Genomic DNA, 17,149 nt, shown 5'->3' with positions numbered 1-17,149 from the left:
TCTGCAGCCCCACCAGCTCCATACCAGAGATCCAAGGCCTGAGCCCTGTGAGGATCACAGACTACTCAGTGTCAGTGGGCTTGGATGGAGCAATCACTACCCCTCAAGGACCCTTCCAGTTTAGTTTTCTAATAAGATCTGCTGACACTCACCTTCATTACGTGCAGCTGCAATAGCAGCAGAGGGAAGCCACACAAAACAAAGACCTGGCAGACTTGATGGACCCCTGCAGTGCTGCTCTCAGCCCCATTCAAAGCAAGAGCAGACTCGTGGCTAGAGGCAACACTTACCCTCTGCTTCCATTGCTGGCAAGTGGAAGCGCTTACAGGACACAGGTCACCCTTGCCTGGTGCCCCTGGCCACACGAAGAACCAAGGGAAGGCCAGGTAAAGCTTATTCCCCTTCTGCTCTGACTCCACCTCTGAACCATAGCAAAGCCCTTAGGGAGAGGTGTGAGAGATCAAAAGAAGCTGCATGGTCATAAGAGACAGGGATCAACTATCTACTGAGCTCTGTTTCCAGAAGCAGCCACATGAAAAAGAAAACCTACTCTGCAGGCTCACCATTGGGGACTGAAAGGACAAACTCCAAAGTCTCTTTGGAAGGGCCCCAAACACAGGCTGTAACTCTCCAGCTAGCTACTGCATTCCCTTCTGTTTCCTGGTATGCCAGCCTTGGAGACTACAACCTCCAACCTCCTGACTGCTGGCTGGGGGAGCTGGAAAGGACCAAGGAAATGAGGTAGGGAGCATGTGAAGTATTCACCCTCAAGAAAGACTTGAAAAGGAGGCATCCACTGGACATGCTGGTGCTGTGCACAGTTGCTGTACACACACAAAGAGCCAACTCAGCCTATGCAATTTGCATCCATACTGAGCATTCCCAGCTGTGACCCCAAGTCACAACAACAGCACTCAGAGTTTCTGCCTGATACAAGAACTGAGAGCTCTGAGAAATGAACTGGGTTCTGGCTGTCCCTAGTTAGGCAGCTGGAGGTCACAAACACACTAGGTCTAATCTTGCTCTGCTTGATGATGAAGCGTTGGCCAGGCACTCATTAAGCAAGTACTTAAAGTCCTCTGGTTGTCTAATTAGAGACAGGACAGAGAAAAGAGAGAGACAGATGCATACAAAGGGGACTAATTAAGATGACAGGCAGTCTTCAGAGAGCTCTTCAGATCTCTTTCTGTTTTGGAGGGCTGCTTCCCAACCTTTTTTTTTCTTTTGACGGAGGAAAAAACCAAACCCAACAGACATTCAGCACCTGGAATTATCCCCAGGGCCAGAGAGCTGCATCTAGTTCTGCCATATGGGCTGACACAGCACTAACTTACACTGAGATGCATTGTTGAGCTGAACAGCTGATCTCTCAAGCAGGAGCTGTGATGCACAGTTTCCACCAACAGCTGTCAAAGGGGTCTGAGAGAGGGAAGAATTTGGCTCCTGTGTGAGGAAGGGAGGCAAAGTACATTCAAGCAGTTTCAAACTCTTCTTACTCAACCTGCTTTCTCCCTCCTGGCTAGGACCACAGCCAAACCCAGGGAGAGAATGGTAAGCATGGAAAGCTACAGTCTAGTGAAGGTGACCTGCAGGTCACCTGTACAGTGACACCCACCTTCCCTTCACTCAAAACTTAGCATAGTTGAGAAGGGACACAGCAAAACCTTACCTGGGCAGTTCTCAGCCCTCTTGCAAACCACATGCATGTGACAGAGCTGGCACCTCACTTATGCTCTAGCAGAGTTGGACACTGCTGCACAGGGCCACAAAGATCATTGGGGTCCACCTGACTAGCAGCAGGCAGATTTCAGGCACAACACAGGAAGTCACCATTCCCCAACATGGAATCATTCATTCTGTGAACTGCAAAGGTAGCTGGCAAAGATCACACCACTCACTGCTCCAGTTCACGTGGCTGGACCCTGGACCCTATGCTCCACCAGCCACTTTCACCTTGGACTCCAGTAACAAGACAGCAGCAAACAGCAGCTGGAGAACTGTTCACAAGACATCTTCCACCCCTCTTTTGTCTGCCCAGCAGCACCCCCTTGAGTTAGAAAAGGCCTTGTCATAGAATCATAGAATCAGTCAGGGTTGGAAGGGACCACAAGGATCATCCAGTTCCACCCCCCCTGCCATGGGCAGGGACACCTCACACTAGATCAGGCTGGCCAGAGCCTCATCCAGCCTGGTCTTAAACACGTCCAGGGACAGGGCCTCAACCACCTCCCTGGACAACTCATTCCAGGGCTTCACCACTCTCACGGTGAAGAACTTCTTCCTCACGTCCAGCCTGAATCTCCCCACCTCCAGCTTTATTCCATTCCCTCTGGTCACATCCTCACCTTTGAGGACTCAAAGATCCCTAAGCCACTTTCATTTTGGTGGGAGCACAAGAGAAGAAAGGAGGCCATTTCCAGCCTACGCTCACACTTTATTATATACAGAGACACGGTGAGTGTAAGAACATCAACATGGGACACGGACAGCAAGGGAGGCCCAAAGCCACTGCCTCCTGTCCCCTTGGTGCAACCAGTCAGCATAGTTTATACAAAGAATACAATATTTGAACCATAAATAATTTTGATCAATAAATTAAAAAGAACCCAAACAAATGTAGAAAGACAAAGCAGCAAGGAATGACTCTGAGGGCTGTGACACACCCACAGCAGCGACAATACCATCACCATCTCACCCACACACCAGCAGCTGCAGCTCAGGCCCCCACCAGCCCTCTGCTCTCACCGTACTATGGCAGAATCCAGCTGAGGAGGGGGAACTGGGGAGAGTTGTAGAGTCCACCACTGCTGATCTGTTGCGGTCTAGGAGCCCTCTCTCCTTCACAAGCCCCTTTGGAACGGGCATCTGAAACCAAGGTACAACTGCAAACCCATTACGTGCAGTCACAGCTTGTGTGTTTGGCACAAAAGATACCCTCAAACCAGTCTCCTCCCTTTCAATTGGCCTTCAGATGGATACTGGCACAGTTATTAACTGAGTCAGGGCAGAGGGGTGGTGGGGGCAACATCTCTAAGGAACAGGGGAGAGAAGAGATGAGGTAATGCTTTCTTACACTTGTGGGAGGCAGCGATGCTCTCATTCATCACTCCAGAGCTCTGGCACACTCCTTCCACATGCCCTGGCACTGATGGAGACTGGGTGGCTGACAGTGCCAGCCAGTTGCCTGGCAAGGAAAGAGTTACAAGAACTGCAGGGGTGCAGCTCAGAAGTTGATTTATGGGAGTGAAGGAACAGCAGTAAAAGGCTGCCACTGGTTATCTAAGAGAAAAATAATAGTAAGCCAGCCAGTCCCTAATCCCTGCAGGGGGAGAAGCCAGACAGACACACTGCTTGACACCCCTATCAGCCTCAAGGCCTCCAGCTTTCCCCCAGTGATGCTGTCAGCTGGCATGAGGGAGAGGACTCTGTCCATCATGAGTAACTCTAAGCAGAAGGGAGACAACATGACCTGCCCCCTCCTGATAACCCACTCCACGTTGCCCCCAAAGAAGGGCGTTGGAACATGAAGAAATCAGGAACTGAGGGAGTAGGGCAGTGAGAGAGAAATGGGAACGGATGGAGATCTGGGACGGGGAACCTGACCCCTCTGCCCTCACATGTACAGACTACTACTCATCCAGGCCTGGTATCAAGTCTGCAATGCTGTCCACGTAATAATTGGGCACCAGATCCTTGGCGGCGGCGCTGTCACTGGCCATGTAGGCCTGCGCCTCTTCCAGGCGAGAGACACCTGTGAGGGTGAGGATGGTGGAGAGGCCGCAGTTCTTGCCGAAGAGGATGTCTGTCTCCAGTCGGTCTCCAATCATGAGGGTGCGAGAGGGGTCGACGCCGAAGCGCTCCACGATGCAATCAAACATGTACCTATTTGGCTTCCCCACCACCAGCGCCTTGCGGCCCGAAGCGGTTTCCACCGCAGCTGTGAGGCTGCCAGTCCCTGAAAGGGAGAGAGGAGAGAAAAAATCGTAGCCGCGGGGCTATCCGGCTGCCAGCGGTGGCCCTGGGTCCCGCTACAGCATGAGGGGTGCTGGTAACACGGCTTCGGGATCTGGCAGAGGTAAGTAAGGTCAGCCCTGCCCGTCCTGCTCACGGAGCCACCTGGTCCGGGGCTGGGACAGCGACCCCCAACCAAGGTCCGCCCCGCCGGCCCTGGCCCCCCGCACGCCCCCGGGGCAGGAAGAGAGGGAGGGGAGCGCGGGCTCACCGGGGGTGCGCTGGCCGTCGCTGAGAGGGTGCCAGGGGTCGGGATCGGTGGCCACCAGGAGGCACTGCGGGTCGCGCAGGTAGCCGCAGGCCTGCGCCAGCTTGGCGAAGGTGAACTGGTCGTCGTAGCCCACCAGCACGGCCCGCACGGGCTCGGCGGTGGCTGACTCGCCCTCGCCCGCCAGGCGCAGGCCGGCATCGCGCACCTCGCCGCGCAGCCCCTCGCCGCCCATCACGAAGACACGGCCATTCCCGCTGCCGTTCCCCCCGCCGCCGAGGAGGCGCTGGCGGAGAAAGAGCGCGGAGCAGAGCGCGGAGCTGAAGACGTGCTCGGCACGGACGCCGTGGAAACCGAGGCGGCTGAAGCGCCTCTCCAGCTCAGCCACGGAGCGGCGGCTGTTGTTGCTGACGAAGAGGGCGGCCTTGCCGCTGCGCCGCAGCCGCTCCAGCAGCTCGGGGGCGCCGGGGACAGCGCGCTCGCCCGCCCACAGGACGCCGTCGCAGTCGAAGAGCAGCCCCTGCGCCGGGCCCAGCACCTCCCGCAACCCCGCGCCGCTCAGCCGCCGGCAGCTCGCCATGCCGCTGCCGCCGCTGCAGCCGGCCGGCTGCCACGGCCAGGCCCGCCCCCCCGGCCCGCCAATCACCGCCCCCTGGCCGGCCACCTCCACCAATAGGAGGCGAGGAGCACGCCGAGCGGCAGCAGCGCTACCCTGTCGCTCTGGAGAGGACGGGGCAGGGCCGAGCATCTCGCAAAGTGACAGCCGTATCGTCCTGTCAGTTGCTGAAGGAGGCGGTGGGGAGGTGGAACAGAGCCTGAGCGCGCTTGACGATTGGCTAAAGCCACCTTTTCCCCAGCCACCACCTCCCCCAGGTGAACGCGTGGCGGCAGGGTGCCCCCTATTGCCCGGTGAAGCCTGTGGGCAGCGGGGCCGCGTTAGCCCTTGGCAAGTGTGCCTCCGCGGGTCGGGGTAGCCCTCCCACCCTAGGGTTGCGCCGTGCTGCGCTGGCGTCCACGGGGAGCTCCCCTTCCCTCCTCCCGCCTGCATCCTGTGGGATGGGTGGACTCCAGAACCTCGGGCTGCCAAACGCGGCGTGCTCACACCTGCCTGCGGCTGTGACACCAGCTCCTTACGTTAATTAAGTTGCAAAATATATTTATTATTTATGCATGCCCGTGCCCCTGTGTTCCGGAGGGCACGCATTTTAAGGCAAAATGAGGCAGAAGAGGCTGGGATTGCGGCTGGTGAACCTGTAAACAGCCCCCTTGAGCCGAGGTGCCCCTACCACACCACAGTCTGCAGGCAGTGCCTCGGAGCTTCCCGGTGTCACCCCTGCCTCCCCTCTTGACCCCCACGGGAACCTGAAGACGTGGCTGACCCAAGGTCGGGGCAGTCTGGACAGGGACCTGTGTTCCTTAGGAGGGGCCGGGCCCTGGCAGAGGGACAGGGTGGTACAAGCACCAGAACAAGAGGACACAGCTTCAAGCTGCGCCAGGGGAAGTTTAAGCTCGAGGTGAGGAGAAAGTTCTTCACAGAGAGAGTTGCTAGCCCTTGGAAGGTGCTGCCCAGGGAGGTGGTGGAGTCACCATCCCTGGAGGTGTTCAAGAGGGGATTGGACGTGGCACTTGGTTCATGGTCTAGTAGTCATAAGGTCTTGGGTGACAGGTTGGACTTGCTCTTTGAGGTCTTTTCCAACCTTGTTGGTTCTATGATTCTAAGAAGGAAGGCTCTGGATAGGGGAGAGTGAGGGGAGGCAGGCAGAGCAAGACGGAAGAGTTGGAGAGGTGCGTTGTCCTTCATGCCACCCCAGCCTTTCCACAGTGCCCGCTGGGTTGCAGAAGGGCCCCGGCTGCCATCTTCCTGGCCCTGCAGTGCTTCCGTGCCCCCTGCCCTGCTCAGTTCTCCGTGGGCTGTGCTGCTGGTGGTGGTGTAGCTGGGGGGCTCCTTTCTCGGGCAGGCAGTGGCTGCCCCTCGTCCGCGGCTCCCGGGGCACAGTCCACAGCAGCCACCCCATCGGCCTGGCCGGTGGGAGGCCTAGGGGACGCCGGGGCCTCTCGGCTGAGGCGACGTGCAGGCTGGGGAGGGAGAGGCGGTGGGACAGAGGGGGCCCGGCTGGGCAGGCCGGCTGTCCGCCGCGGCCGGGCTTTGGGGCTGCGTGTCTGCTCAGGGGCTGCCGGGGCAGGAGCTGTGCTCCGGGGCTGGGCCACGGGTGGTGGCATCACGGGTCGGGCTGGAGCTGGCCGCTTGCCTGGAAAGAAAGCTGGGCTGGGCTGGGGTCTCCTCTGCCAGGGTCTCGCCCCAGAGCAGAGGGGGGCTGCAGCCCCAGCCAGGGGTCAGGCAGGGGGCCAAAGGCAGACTGATCAACAAACTTCCTCTTGCCAGGCTCCCATACTGCAGACCTGAGCAAACAAGCCAAGCTTTTCCCACCCTCAACCCTTCCCAAGGGGCTGTGAGCTTCTGACACCTCTTTAACAGGAGGTATTCACCCCCACACTGGAGTGATGTCCACCTCCACCCCTGCAGTCCCACTTTGCCTGAGGCTGGAATATGCAGTGAGAGGCTAGATCCTGCCTATGCTGCCTGGACCACAGGCCTGTCCTCTTGTTTGTGGGCAGGCATGTTCCTAGCATCCTTTATGTGGGAAATGGGAAGGACTGCCATTGGGGTGGTATCATCTCCCAAGCATGGTGCTGTCCAGGGCACCCTAACCTTTGTGGGTGCTGTCCTCAGTTTTCTGCAGAGCTGGTGGTCCTGTGGTTTCAGGAGATGGTCTGGTCACTGCTGGAGGTGCTGGCTGGGACTTGGTCTCAGGGTCCCTCAAGGTGCTATGTGTAGAAGGGGGGAAAAAATCAGGCTTTGGTTAGGCACAGTGGTCCTGGCCCCAAGGTACTTCGTGTCTGCCTGGTAAGGGCACAGGCCATGGTGTGAGGTGGGATGGGGAAATGACATGGGGAGAGCTGGGACAGCCAAAGCCTCCAGCTCCCACCTGACTTACACCTCTCCATCCAGAAGAGTGGGGGTGCCAGCCGGAGGGGGCTCAGGGGACAGTTCTTCCACAAGCGTGGCCTCACCCAGTCCACTGTTTGCAGGTGGCATGAACATGCCTGAGACATTGAAGTCAATCTCTGGGTAGAGAGAAAGAAGATGACCCCACAAGGAAGTGTTGCCACCCAAAGCTTCCCCCAGTGACTCCACACTGGGCAACTGGAGCAGCCTCCCTGCTTCCCTCCTCCTGGGAATGGAAAAATGTCCTCTCCTCTTCTCCTCCTCCTTACTTACCCTGGGCTACGACACCCCAAGCAAGGCCCTAGCCTTACCTCCAGGGAAGAGAGTGTCTGCGTTCTGTATGAGGGCTTCCACCACACTGACCACCTGGATGGAGGAGACTGAGGCCAAGTCCAGTTGCACAGCATCTCTGAAGAGAGAAGGGTGAGAAAGGCATCGAAAAAGGGTTCTCTAGGCATCAGCACTTTGGGTGTTCATTCCTGAGGGGGCAGGCCTTGTTCCTCATCCTGGAAATCCTGGTTTGGTGTTGGAGGCTGTCCACAAGTGCTCTGGGTCCCAGCCTCCTCCTCTGCTGCTTTTCAGAGTGGCTAAGAAGACATGTGCTTGGTGAGGGGGACTGAGTGGACAGGGGACAGGACCTGAGGATGGGAGAAGCTGCAACTGCTGTAGATCAGCTTGAAGGCTGCTGGATCAGCTTTTCCCAAGGTGCTTGTGCTGAGAGCACCCCAAGTGGGGCTGTGTAGCTGCCTCCCACCCCTCTGAGCCAGGCCTTACCCTGTGCTCTGCTGTGACCACAGTAGGTTGGGGCCCAGCACGATGGCAATGTTGCTGGGGCTCATTTTGTTCACCTCCTGGTGTTCAGCCAGCTTGGCTAAGAACTTGATCAGATACCTGTGGGGTAAAGGGAGGGTGAGGGGGCGGTAAGTACAGATTTGGGGAGGGGATGGTTGCCCCAGGTGACTGCTCCAGCCCTGTCCCTGCAAAGCACCTGAGGTTGTTGTAGCTCTCCCGGGGCAGGTGGCTGCAGGTGTCTCGCAGGCTTTGTACACGGTTCTCAACATCCTTTAAGCTGCAAGAGAGAGGAAGGAGTGGAGAGCTCAGCCTGCTCCTTAAAACAGAAGGGCACAGTGTGCAAGGGAGGAAGGCAAGGGCTGGCTGCCCTGTGTGGGCTGTAGCGCTGGGGGTGGAAATGCCTTGCTGCTGCCTTTCCTGGGCAGCTAAGGCAGGCATCCACAGAGGACGTAACTGCACCCCAAAGGCTCAGAGGGATTTAATGTGGTGATACAAATGTAGCTTGTAGGTGGGCCTGGGGGTGAGCACCACCTTGCCATGAGCAGCCTCCTTATTTCACTGTGACTGTGGGGCTCATTAGCACTGAACAGAACCTCTTTCCTCTTCTCCCCAGGCTTTTTGCCCTGCTTCTTCCACAGCCCCTTCCATCCTGAAAGCAAGAGGCCAAAATGGACTTGAGGGCTGGTAAGATGGGGCTCACAGCATTGATGCCAAATGTGTCTTCACAGACTAAGCTGTTCTTGCCATCAGAAGGGCTGCAGCCTTTGCCCTTGCCCTGCCATGCCTTTTCTTGCTGTTCTCTCAGACTTTGGGCCCTGAGGCTTTCTGCTAAGCATGGGACAGACCAGGTGCTGCATTCATACCACCCCACTTAGCAAACAAAGCCAAGCACCTCCGCTCTGAGTGCTGGGAGGGATGGAAAGGGGGTGTCTGGGGGCTTTCTGAGCCTTGCCAGGCTGTTGCACCCAACGCCCAAACTCACCTGGCCACTTTGACCCATTCGTTATAGAGCTCGAAGGTCATCAAAGGCTGTGGCAGCTCCCGCAGGTAGGATTTCAGTGCACCTGGGAAGGGGAGCAGCAAGGCTGATGGTGGCTGGGGAAGGCAGGGACTGCCTGACCGAGTCCCCCCACCCTGCCTCACCAGCACCCACCAGCCACAGCGTGGGGGTCTGAGTAAAACTCCTCCAGAGCGTTGGAGCCACTGGCTAAGCTGCTCTTCAGCTTCCTCAGCACTGAGGCGCCTGCTGCCAGCCGGAAGAGTCCCTGGGGATGGGACAAAGAGGGAAGAGATGTGTGGGGCTACATTTTGGGGAGGAGGGAGGTGAGGGGAGCACTGCCTACCTCCTCCCTCATGCCAGAGGCCAGCAGCATCATGACACAGGCTTCAATGGGCAGTGCGATCTCCCGGCCCAAGCTCTTGAGGTGCGTCTCGAGAGGTACCCCATAGTACCCTGCCACCGAGGTGTCTGCACTGAAGGAGGGCTCTGGAACAGGGAGATGGGAAGGTGAATGTCAGGAGGGACTGTGGTCACCAGGGCCATTTGGCATCTGGCCACAGTGACATTTCACTCATAGCTGAGCCTGGCTGTGCAGAGGCAGAAGCAAGGCAGGCAGCATCCCCATCCCACTAGCCCAAGTGGGAGGCTATGGCAGGTGCAGGGAAGGGAAACCTGCCTCTCCCAGCCTTATGGTCATGCTCACATTCCCCAGGCTCAAGCTGCAGCCCTCCCTGAGCTGCATGGAGAGCCAGTGGGTACCTGTCTGGCTGTGGCTTTCCTTCAGTTCTGCCAGAGCAGAGTCCAGGTATGTCAGGGACTGCCGGTGGTACTGGGCTTGGATTTCCAGCAGCTGCCAGACAGGGCACAGGTGAACAATGCTGGTTAGCAGTTATTTAGGCCCTCTTGAAGAGATTCCCACCCTCAGGACATTGAACCCACACATGGACAGAGTGAAGAGGGAGCTGTAAGTGGAATGCCCCCAGGATTCCTGGGACCATGTAGAGGGCAAATTGGAGAGGAGGCATCACAGGACAAGCTGCTCTGTTCAGAGTTGGTGCTAATGGTGACATTAACCCACAGTGCACAGTGCCTGGGACTGTGCCTTGCCCTGGGCAGAGGCCTTGGTGTCTGTGGGAACAAGGCTAAGCTTAGATATACCCCAGGAGATATTTATGCTCAGGAGCATGTGAGAGGACTTACTTTGATGAAGTAGCTGGCATAGCTGTCCTCTTTGGTGGAGAAGTGGTAGAGGTCAGCCATGTACTCATCCTGGGAAGGGAGACACAGAGAAGAACAATCTTTCACCTCCTCCCTGGTACCCAGACATGTTCTGTGGGGGTGGTGAGGAGGCAGGCTGGGACTGAGGGGATTCCTTCTTGCCTGCCCTATGACCAGGGTCCCAGCACAAGTGGCTCAGAGACAAGAGCTGCCTGAACCTCCAGCTCTGGTGAGCCCATGGGCTCTGCCAGACAAGGCACAGGGCTCTTCAGAGTAAGAGGGCAGGGGTGTGGAAGCTGATGTGAAGGTCCCCTATCACTCAGTAGAGATGGCAACTTGGCAGGCTCCCAGACCAAGAGGATCCCATAAACTCCCTACCATATCCCCCTGAGCCTCCTCTCTGCACCAGCTTGTGCTCTGAATCTTTTACTCTTCTTCCCTGGCCTCGGGGCATCTCCCTGTTTTTGCCTCTCAAGGGACAGTTTTGCTGGCTGGCTGCATCTCTCTTGGCATGGGGTCACCTTAGATGGAGCCAGTGGAGGGCAGTAGGTCTCTAGCCCTGCAGCTGTGCTGTGGGGTAGAGTGAATGATGTTCTCACCTTGCACTGCTCCACCTTCCTCTTCACCTCCTCCTCCTCTTCCTTCAGGATCTCCAGTTTGTTGGCAGCAGAAGATGCCCCAGGGCCAGCACCAGTGCCAATGCTGTTACTGGAGCTCTTGGCAGCTTGGTTCAGCCTTTGAGGTGTGAGAGAAAAGGTACACAAATGGCCTTAGTGTCAGGGACAAGGAGTAGGATGGGTGTGCAGAAGGGCTATGTGGCTCATGATGAGAACAGCAAGTCATGGTACTGCTCTGTGGTGGTTTTCCTAGGCCAGCACCTCTCAATTCCCTCCCATAGACAGGGACACTGTCACATCAAGGAGTGTGACCTGGTCAAGTCAGGGAGCACTCAGCAAGGCTGACCCCAGGGTCTGCAGAACTCTTCCCAAGCCCCATTCCTGAGATGTCCACTCCTCTCCTAGCCTCCCTACTCCAAGGGAGGAAATGAGCCATCAATGACCCAGAGAAACCCAGCATGATGCCATGGGCTACCCTGCAAGGGTTGGGATGATCTTCCTGGCACTGGGGGTGTCAGGGCACTTTGCTGCCTTTGGCAACGGCACTGCCTTTCTCTCCTGGGCCATGGAACCAGCAGCACAGTCCAGAATGGGAGGCACCCACAGAGAGGGGCTGGCTGGGCACTCCCAAAGACCTCTCACCTCTTCAGCTTCACCCCCAACTCTTGGAAATCGATTCCCCAGGGCAGTCATCTTCCTCTCTCCCCAAGCCTGGCTGGGGGCTGTGCCCTGCATGCCCTGGCCCTGGTCTGCAGTGTGCCCCATACCTGTTCTTGATTGTGTTCCAGTCAGAAATCAACTTCTGGAGTGTCTTCTTGTGCTTTAGGATGATGGGAAGTTCCTCCTGGGAGAGAGAGGGGCCAGAGTGAGTGGAAGAGGACTGGGGACAGGGAAAGTGGGATGGGAGAGCAGAACTGGAAGGGTGGCCAGGGCTACCTCACTGAGTTTGTTGAGTGGCTGCAGGACATCGTGCTCCAGGGTGATCTCAAACTCAGCCAGGATTTTGGCCAGTGAGCTCTGTATGCAGCAGCCCATCTCCAGGGCTTTCCTGTGTGGGGACAGAGATGAGGTGACTGCTGGCTGGAGCCATACTACCTTCTGAGCCAGTACTCCCCACTGTACCCATACCAGCATGGGGCCCTGAGCCAACCCACATCCCCATCAGCCCGATGGGAGGCTGAAGTGATGGCTGTCCCCTCTCTCACTCAGTGTCATTATTTGCTCTGAGGACAGGGGTTGGCAGCTCAGCTTGGCTGAATGAGTCCCTGAGACAGGACACTGATGCCAGGGTCTGGCATCTTTTGGGGTCACCCACAGCACTTTCTCTCTCCAGTGCTTACCCGAGGCTAGACTCTGTGTCCAGTTCCTTGAAGCTCTCAGCCATCGTCGTGGACAGAGCCATCAAGGGCAGCTTCTTCTGCACAGAGCCAAGGATTTGGGAAAGGAATGGTGAGCTGGAATGTGGCAGTTGCCTCCCCATAAAGCATGCCACCATGGCACAGGAGCAAGTGGTCAAACCATGCACTGGGTCTCCACATCTTCCCCAGGCCCACTCAGCCCTGTTGGCCCTGCAGCCTAAGGAAGGGCCCTTTGGATGTCCCTTCAGCTACAGTCAGGATCCAGTTGGCTGAACAAGGCACCAAGGCTCAAGAGTTAGCTAGAAAACTTCCAGCCTTCTCTCAGATCATCTCCTGTGGAGGACTGTGCCACTGATGGGGCCCTTCACCCAGCCCAGCCCTGCCATGGCTTCAAATGTGTGGAGCAGTTTGATCTCTGAGAATAATTAAGTCAAGGTGGGGCTTGTCAGGTTGTCAAAGAGTGGAGACCACAGGATCATGGGAGGGTAAGGAAAGAGCAGGGAGATCCACTGTTTGCTTCCTAAGGAGGGCTGGTGAGCACCAGCCAGGAAGCAGGTTCAACCCAAGGAGGTAGTGGTGGCACCGTCAGGCCATGGTGCTCCTCACTGCAGGCCACCATGTGTGCCAGAGGTTCCCAGGGGCTCAGGAAGGGACACAGGCAGCAGGGCTGGGGAGGCTTTTCTGATGCAAAACCACCATCTGTCCCAGCAGGCTGGCAGGGCTGTCCTGCTCTGCTCCACCCGAGCACCTGCTGCTGGACAACTGCTGGAGGTGGGGCCTGAGCTGGATTTTGGGCCACCCTGTGGCAAAGCCTGCAAAGCAGGGGCCTTGTGTCCCTTTGCTGGCAGGGGACAGAGCTGAGGCAGGCACAGTCTGCAGTGGGAGGACTCTACTCACCACTCGCTTGTCTATCTCGGAGCCACATTGCCCCTGCAGGCAGGCTTGGAGCCTCTTGGACACGCTGTGAGCTGCTCTCTTGGCTGGCTCAATCCTCTGTTCGATCTGGGGGAAGAAAGGGGGGACTGGGGAAGCCCTTCTGCCAGCTGTGGGCACCCCAAGGCCATCTCTCCACCACACCCGGCTCTGAACGTGGATGGCCTGCCCAGCATCCTCAGTCCAGAGAAAAGGGAGTACAGCTGCTGGTCAGGGTTTATCCCTCTGTGTGCAGCTGGGGAAGCCCTTTCCCACAGCAGGAGTCTGCCCTTCCCTTAACTCTGTGGTCCTGGAATCACCCTCCAGCAGGCAGGCAGGTCCCAGCCCCATGACTGGGACGTGCCAGCAGGGCAAATCGCAGGCAGGATCGGGGCAGGGTCCCACGCCCAGGCACAAGCAGGCACATGCCTGCAGCCCAGCCTGCCCCTCACCTGCAGCAGATCTTCTGGCAGGAGCTCAGTTGCTTCTTGGGCTCTGTGGAAGAAGGAGAAAGAGCTATCAGCAGATGGGGGTGACCTCTGCACAGCCTCCATGAGAAAGCTGGTCCTTATGTATCCCACCTGCCCTGCTTTGGGCTCCCGGGGAGCAGGAGATGCTGGCTGTGGCCTGGACCACTGTACACAAAGCTACAGGCAGAATGAGGCCAAGGGGATGAGAGGAGCAGGAGCAGGGCAAGGCAGCCAACCTTGCTGGCTGGTGGACACCCCGTCAGGCATGGCTTCCAGTTCACAGCACCACAGTCAAAACGTCCAGACGGGACCTAAGTTTTGGAGACCTGGTGCCTAGCCCTGCAGGGGTGGAATGTTCATTGGTGACACTGTCTAGCCCTGAATGTCCTCCTCTCCTCTGAAAGCAAGCCCAGGACAGTGTTGGTGGAGCCGGGCACATGTCTTTGCAGGCCAGGGAAGCCACCAGCTGTGGGGCCACTGCCGCTGGAGCAAGAATATCTTTGTCGTCAAGCTGAGGACTGAGACCAGCACCAACCCCTCCAGAAATGCCTGCTCAAGCCCAGCTTTCTGACTGGTTCTGTAGTAGCAATTAGAAACTAAACTGGCAAAGGCAACTTCTGGTTTGCAGCAAACACTGCTCAAAACGAGATTCAAACCCCAGCAGCCACCGTCACCACCAGGCCTTCCTGATGCCTCCAATAGAGGAAACCTCGCTTCATGGCCCACTGCCACTGCCCTACAAACCCTATTTGCTTTCCCTCTGCTGCTGCTGCTACTTTTCTCCAGTTGATGTTTCTCTCTTTTCACCACCAGAGCTGATGTGGGACGGGGCCGTGGAGCCACAGGAAATGGGGGCGGCTCGGTTGAAGGCAAGCAAAACCACGTGAGGTCGTGGCCCGTGGAGGGCAGGCTCTGCAGCGGGTGATGAACTTGCTCCTAGGCTGCATGAGCTGCTTGAGACCTCCTGCTAGCTTGGCATTGAGCAAAAAGGAGGCACATCCAACATGGAGATGAGACATTCTGAGGGAGCAGGGATGGGAAAGAGGATCCCGTTTCCCTCTGGGGAATGCAAGAAGAGCAAGAGGCTGCCTAGAAGCTTCCCTGCAGCCAGGCTGCTGGGCTGGCTGAAAGACCTCAGTGGTCCAGGGGACATGGTTGGTGTTGCTCAGCCTCCTGGTGCTGGGGAACCTGTGGAGGTGGCTGCAGGAAAGAGAGAGCAAGGGGGCTGGGAAGCCCTGTAATTTCAGTTCTGAGTTTTGCAAGGGCAAAGGTTTGGAAAGCCAAAGAGAAAAATAAGGAAGCGGTGGAGGTAGAACGGGGCAGAGAGGTTTCTGTAAAGCTGTAAGTCCTCCATAGGTCTTCTGAGGATCCCTGACCCTCTCCTTGAAAGGCATCTCAGGACACTCATGCTGCTGGGCTGGCCAGGGCTAGGCAGGGCATCTGGCTTATATGGGGCAACCCAGGGTCAGTGCAGGGGGAAGCTTCCAGCTCCTAACACCCTCCTGTCACTGCAGAACCAAGAATTTGGGGCTGGCAGGTCCCTCCCCATTGCCCTCACATCCTGGGAAAGCCAGGCTTGGGAAAGACTTGTTTCTAGGTGGACACAGTCTCTGTTGGCCAGGCTTAGGGATCATGTCCCTGCTCCAGCGTAGCTCCAGTGCTGCCCTGCAAGCACCAGCGAGCCACAGCCCCTCGGCTCATGCTGAAGATGCTCTAAACCCAGCACCATTCCCCCTCCTCCCTGGCCACTGGCCCTGGGAGTTCAGCCCAGCCTCAGTGCAAGCCCTCCACGAAGCGCATCCCGCACCCTGCCAGCCTTCTGGCGCCCGTAGTGAGGTCCTTACCGGGCGGTGCTGTTGGGGTGGGACAGCTGCTGCCGCATCCGATGGAACTGCCTCTTCATCATATTCAGAGCCGGGAAGAGGCCACCAGGGCTGCTCCGCTTGGCTGTGCCCGCTCAGCGCCCCTCGCTGACACTTGGCATCGGATGCTGGTGGCTCCCCAGAGCTGCTCTGCCCCTTGCTTTTCCCTCAGGACCTCTCCCTTCTTCCTCCTTCTCCCTTTTTCTGTCACCCTGGCTGGTGCCCTCCCTCAGCCCTCCCCGGGGATGCCGTCTCTGCTTTCTCTTCCCCTCTCCTGGACTCCTTTCGCTTGTTCCCTCTCCTTTTCTGAGCTTCCTTCCTCCTGTTCTCCCCTCTGCCGCAGATCAGGTAAGAGCAGTTCAGGGCTCCTGCTCTGTGTTCCTGTCACCACCCCACAAGTATAAATAACTTCAGCCCAGCCTTAAAGGGGAAATATTATTACAGCAAACACGTAACAAGGCAGGACAAGCACACGCCGCTGCCGAGCCCGAGCGAAGGGCCCACGCTCTGTCACTCCGTTTCAGCTAGGCTGTTATTTTCCCCTCCTTGCCTTGCCCACCACCAGCTGTGCTGTTGGGCAGCCTCTGCCTGATGTACATCCGGCTCTACCTGGTCACCCAGCCTCTGCCAACACCCCTTGACTCCCACTCCAGGCTCACGGGTGCGGCTCCGTCTTCTTCCCCCTGCAACATGTCCCTCTTGTCACGACAGAAGCAGGACAGGCAGCAAAGCCATCCCTGCGCTCTGCACCCCACTTTGCCTTCCCTGCTGTCACTGAGGCTCTCCAGAGCCACTGCAAAGCTGTGGCCAAGGGCTGTTGCCCTGTGCCCTAGGGTGGGCCTCTTCCTCCCTGCTCCCTGGCAGAGCTCCTCTGAGTGGGGTGGTTGGGCCAAGTGCAGAGCAGCAGCGCCCGCACACGCTTGCACAGCAACCACAAACGCCTGGTTCCCAGGCTTGGCTGCTGCCTGCTCTCTGCAGAGCTGCACCAGGGCTCATCTGTTTTAACTTTTGTCCCCCTTTCTAAAAACAATGCCTCCCACCCCACCACCACTTTTGCTCCTGGATGTGTGAGATTTCAACCTCTCCTTATCTCTGGCTCTCTGCAGCTGGGACTTTCCTCCGCCTGCACTAAGAATGGAGGTTGCTGTTGGTTGGGTTATATGGCTGGCCAAGGAACTAGCACCTGAGCCCAGGCAGGAAGTGGTCAGCTTGTAGGCAAATGATACAAGTAGCAAAGGAAAAAAGAGGTGAAAGGGGCCACTCCCGCTGTGGCCTGAAGCCTGATGAGCAGTAATTTGGGGGCTGCTGGTCTCTGATCCTTTTGGGGCGTAGGGAGATGGTGGGAATGGAGCAGGAAGGGAGAGTGAGTCTCCACTGAGAATGAATCTGCAGTGAAAGTAAAACTAAATGGTGCTGTCAGCTGTTTCCAAGTGTGGACTGGATGAGGGAGTGCCCCTCTCCCTGCCCAAAACATCAGGCTGTTCTACACCTGTGGCCAAGCACATCTGATCCCACAGCCAGGAGCTCTGGGGGTGCTCCTAACAGGCATTGTGGTTGGTGAAAGCCAGCAAGGACTTTTAAGTACCTGCTGCAGACACAGAAAATCACCTCCAGCCCCTCACTGACCAAAGCTGTGGTCCCTTTCCTCCCATGCAGTTCGAGATCTGCTCTCAGCCTCGGGGTACTGCTTGCCA

At 57.4% G+C, this 17,149-nt stretch overlaps 2 protein-coding genes across 2 annotated transcripts; both read right to left on the bottom strand.

The window, feature by feature from the left end:
- Nucleotides 1-2,413: 2,413 nt before the first annotated feature.
- Nucleotides 2,414-4,799, bottom strand: PDXP (pyridoxal phosphatase). Its single transcript, XM_068142401.1, has 2 exons — nt 4,223-4,799; nt 2,414-3,955 (listed from the first exon to the last, which is right to left on the bottom strand). The coding sequence occupies exons 1-2, from the start codon at nt 4,797-4,799 to the stop codon at nt 3,630-3,632; spliced, it is 903 nt and encodes a 300-aa protein (XP_067998502.1). The 3' UTR covers nt 2,414-3,629.
- Nucleotides 4,800-5,230: 431 nt separating this feature from the next.
- SH3BP1 (SH3 domain binding protein 1) lies at nt 5,231-16,647 on the bottom strand. The gene is made up of 18 exons (XM_068142400.1): nt 15,438-16,647; nt 13,576-13,618; nt 13,109-13,213; nt 12,194-12,270; nt 11,790-11,901; nt 11,621-11,697; nt 10,836-10,971; nt 10,219-10,287; nt 9,778-9,868; nt 9,362-9,504; nt 9,172-9,283; nt 9,001-9,082; nt 8,215-8,295; nt 8,001-8,117; nt 7,538-7,635; nt 7,216-7,345; nt 6,930-7,045; nt 5,231-6,468 (listed from the first exon to the last, which is right to left on the bottom strand). The coding sequence occupies exons 1-18, from the start codon at nt 15,497-15,499 to the stop codon at nt 6,116-6,118; spliced, it is 2,004 nt and encodes a 667-aa protein (XP_067998501.1). The 5' UTR covers nt 15,500-16,647; the 3' UTR covers nt 5,231-6,115.
- Nucleotides 16,648-17,149: the final 502 nt, after the last annotated feature.

This window comes from Melanerpes formicivorus, unplaced genomic scaffold, assembly GCF_026170545.1.
Source record: "Melanerpes formicivorus ecotype bairdi unplaced genomic scaffold, bMelFor1.0.p_v2 SCAF_8, whole genome shotgun sequence".
Classification (NCBI taxonomy): Eukaryota; Metazoa; Chordata; class Aves; order Piciformes; family Picidae; genus Melanerpes; species Melanerpes formicivorus.
This window is presented reverse-complemented; position numbering and strand designations above follow the sequence as displayed.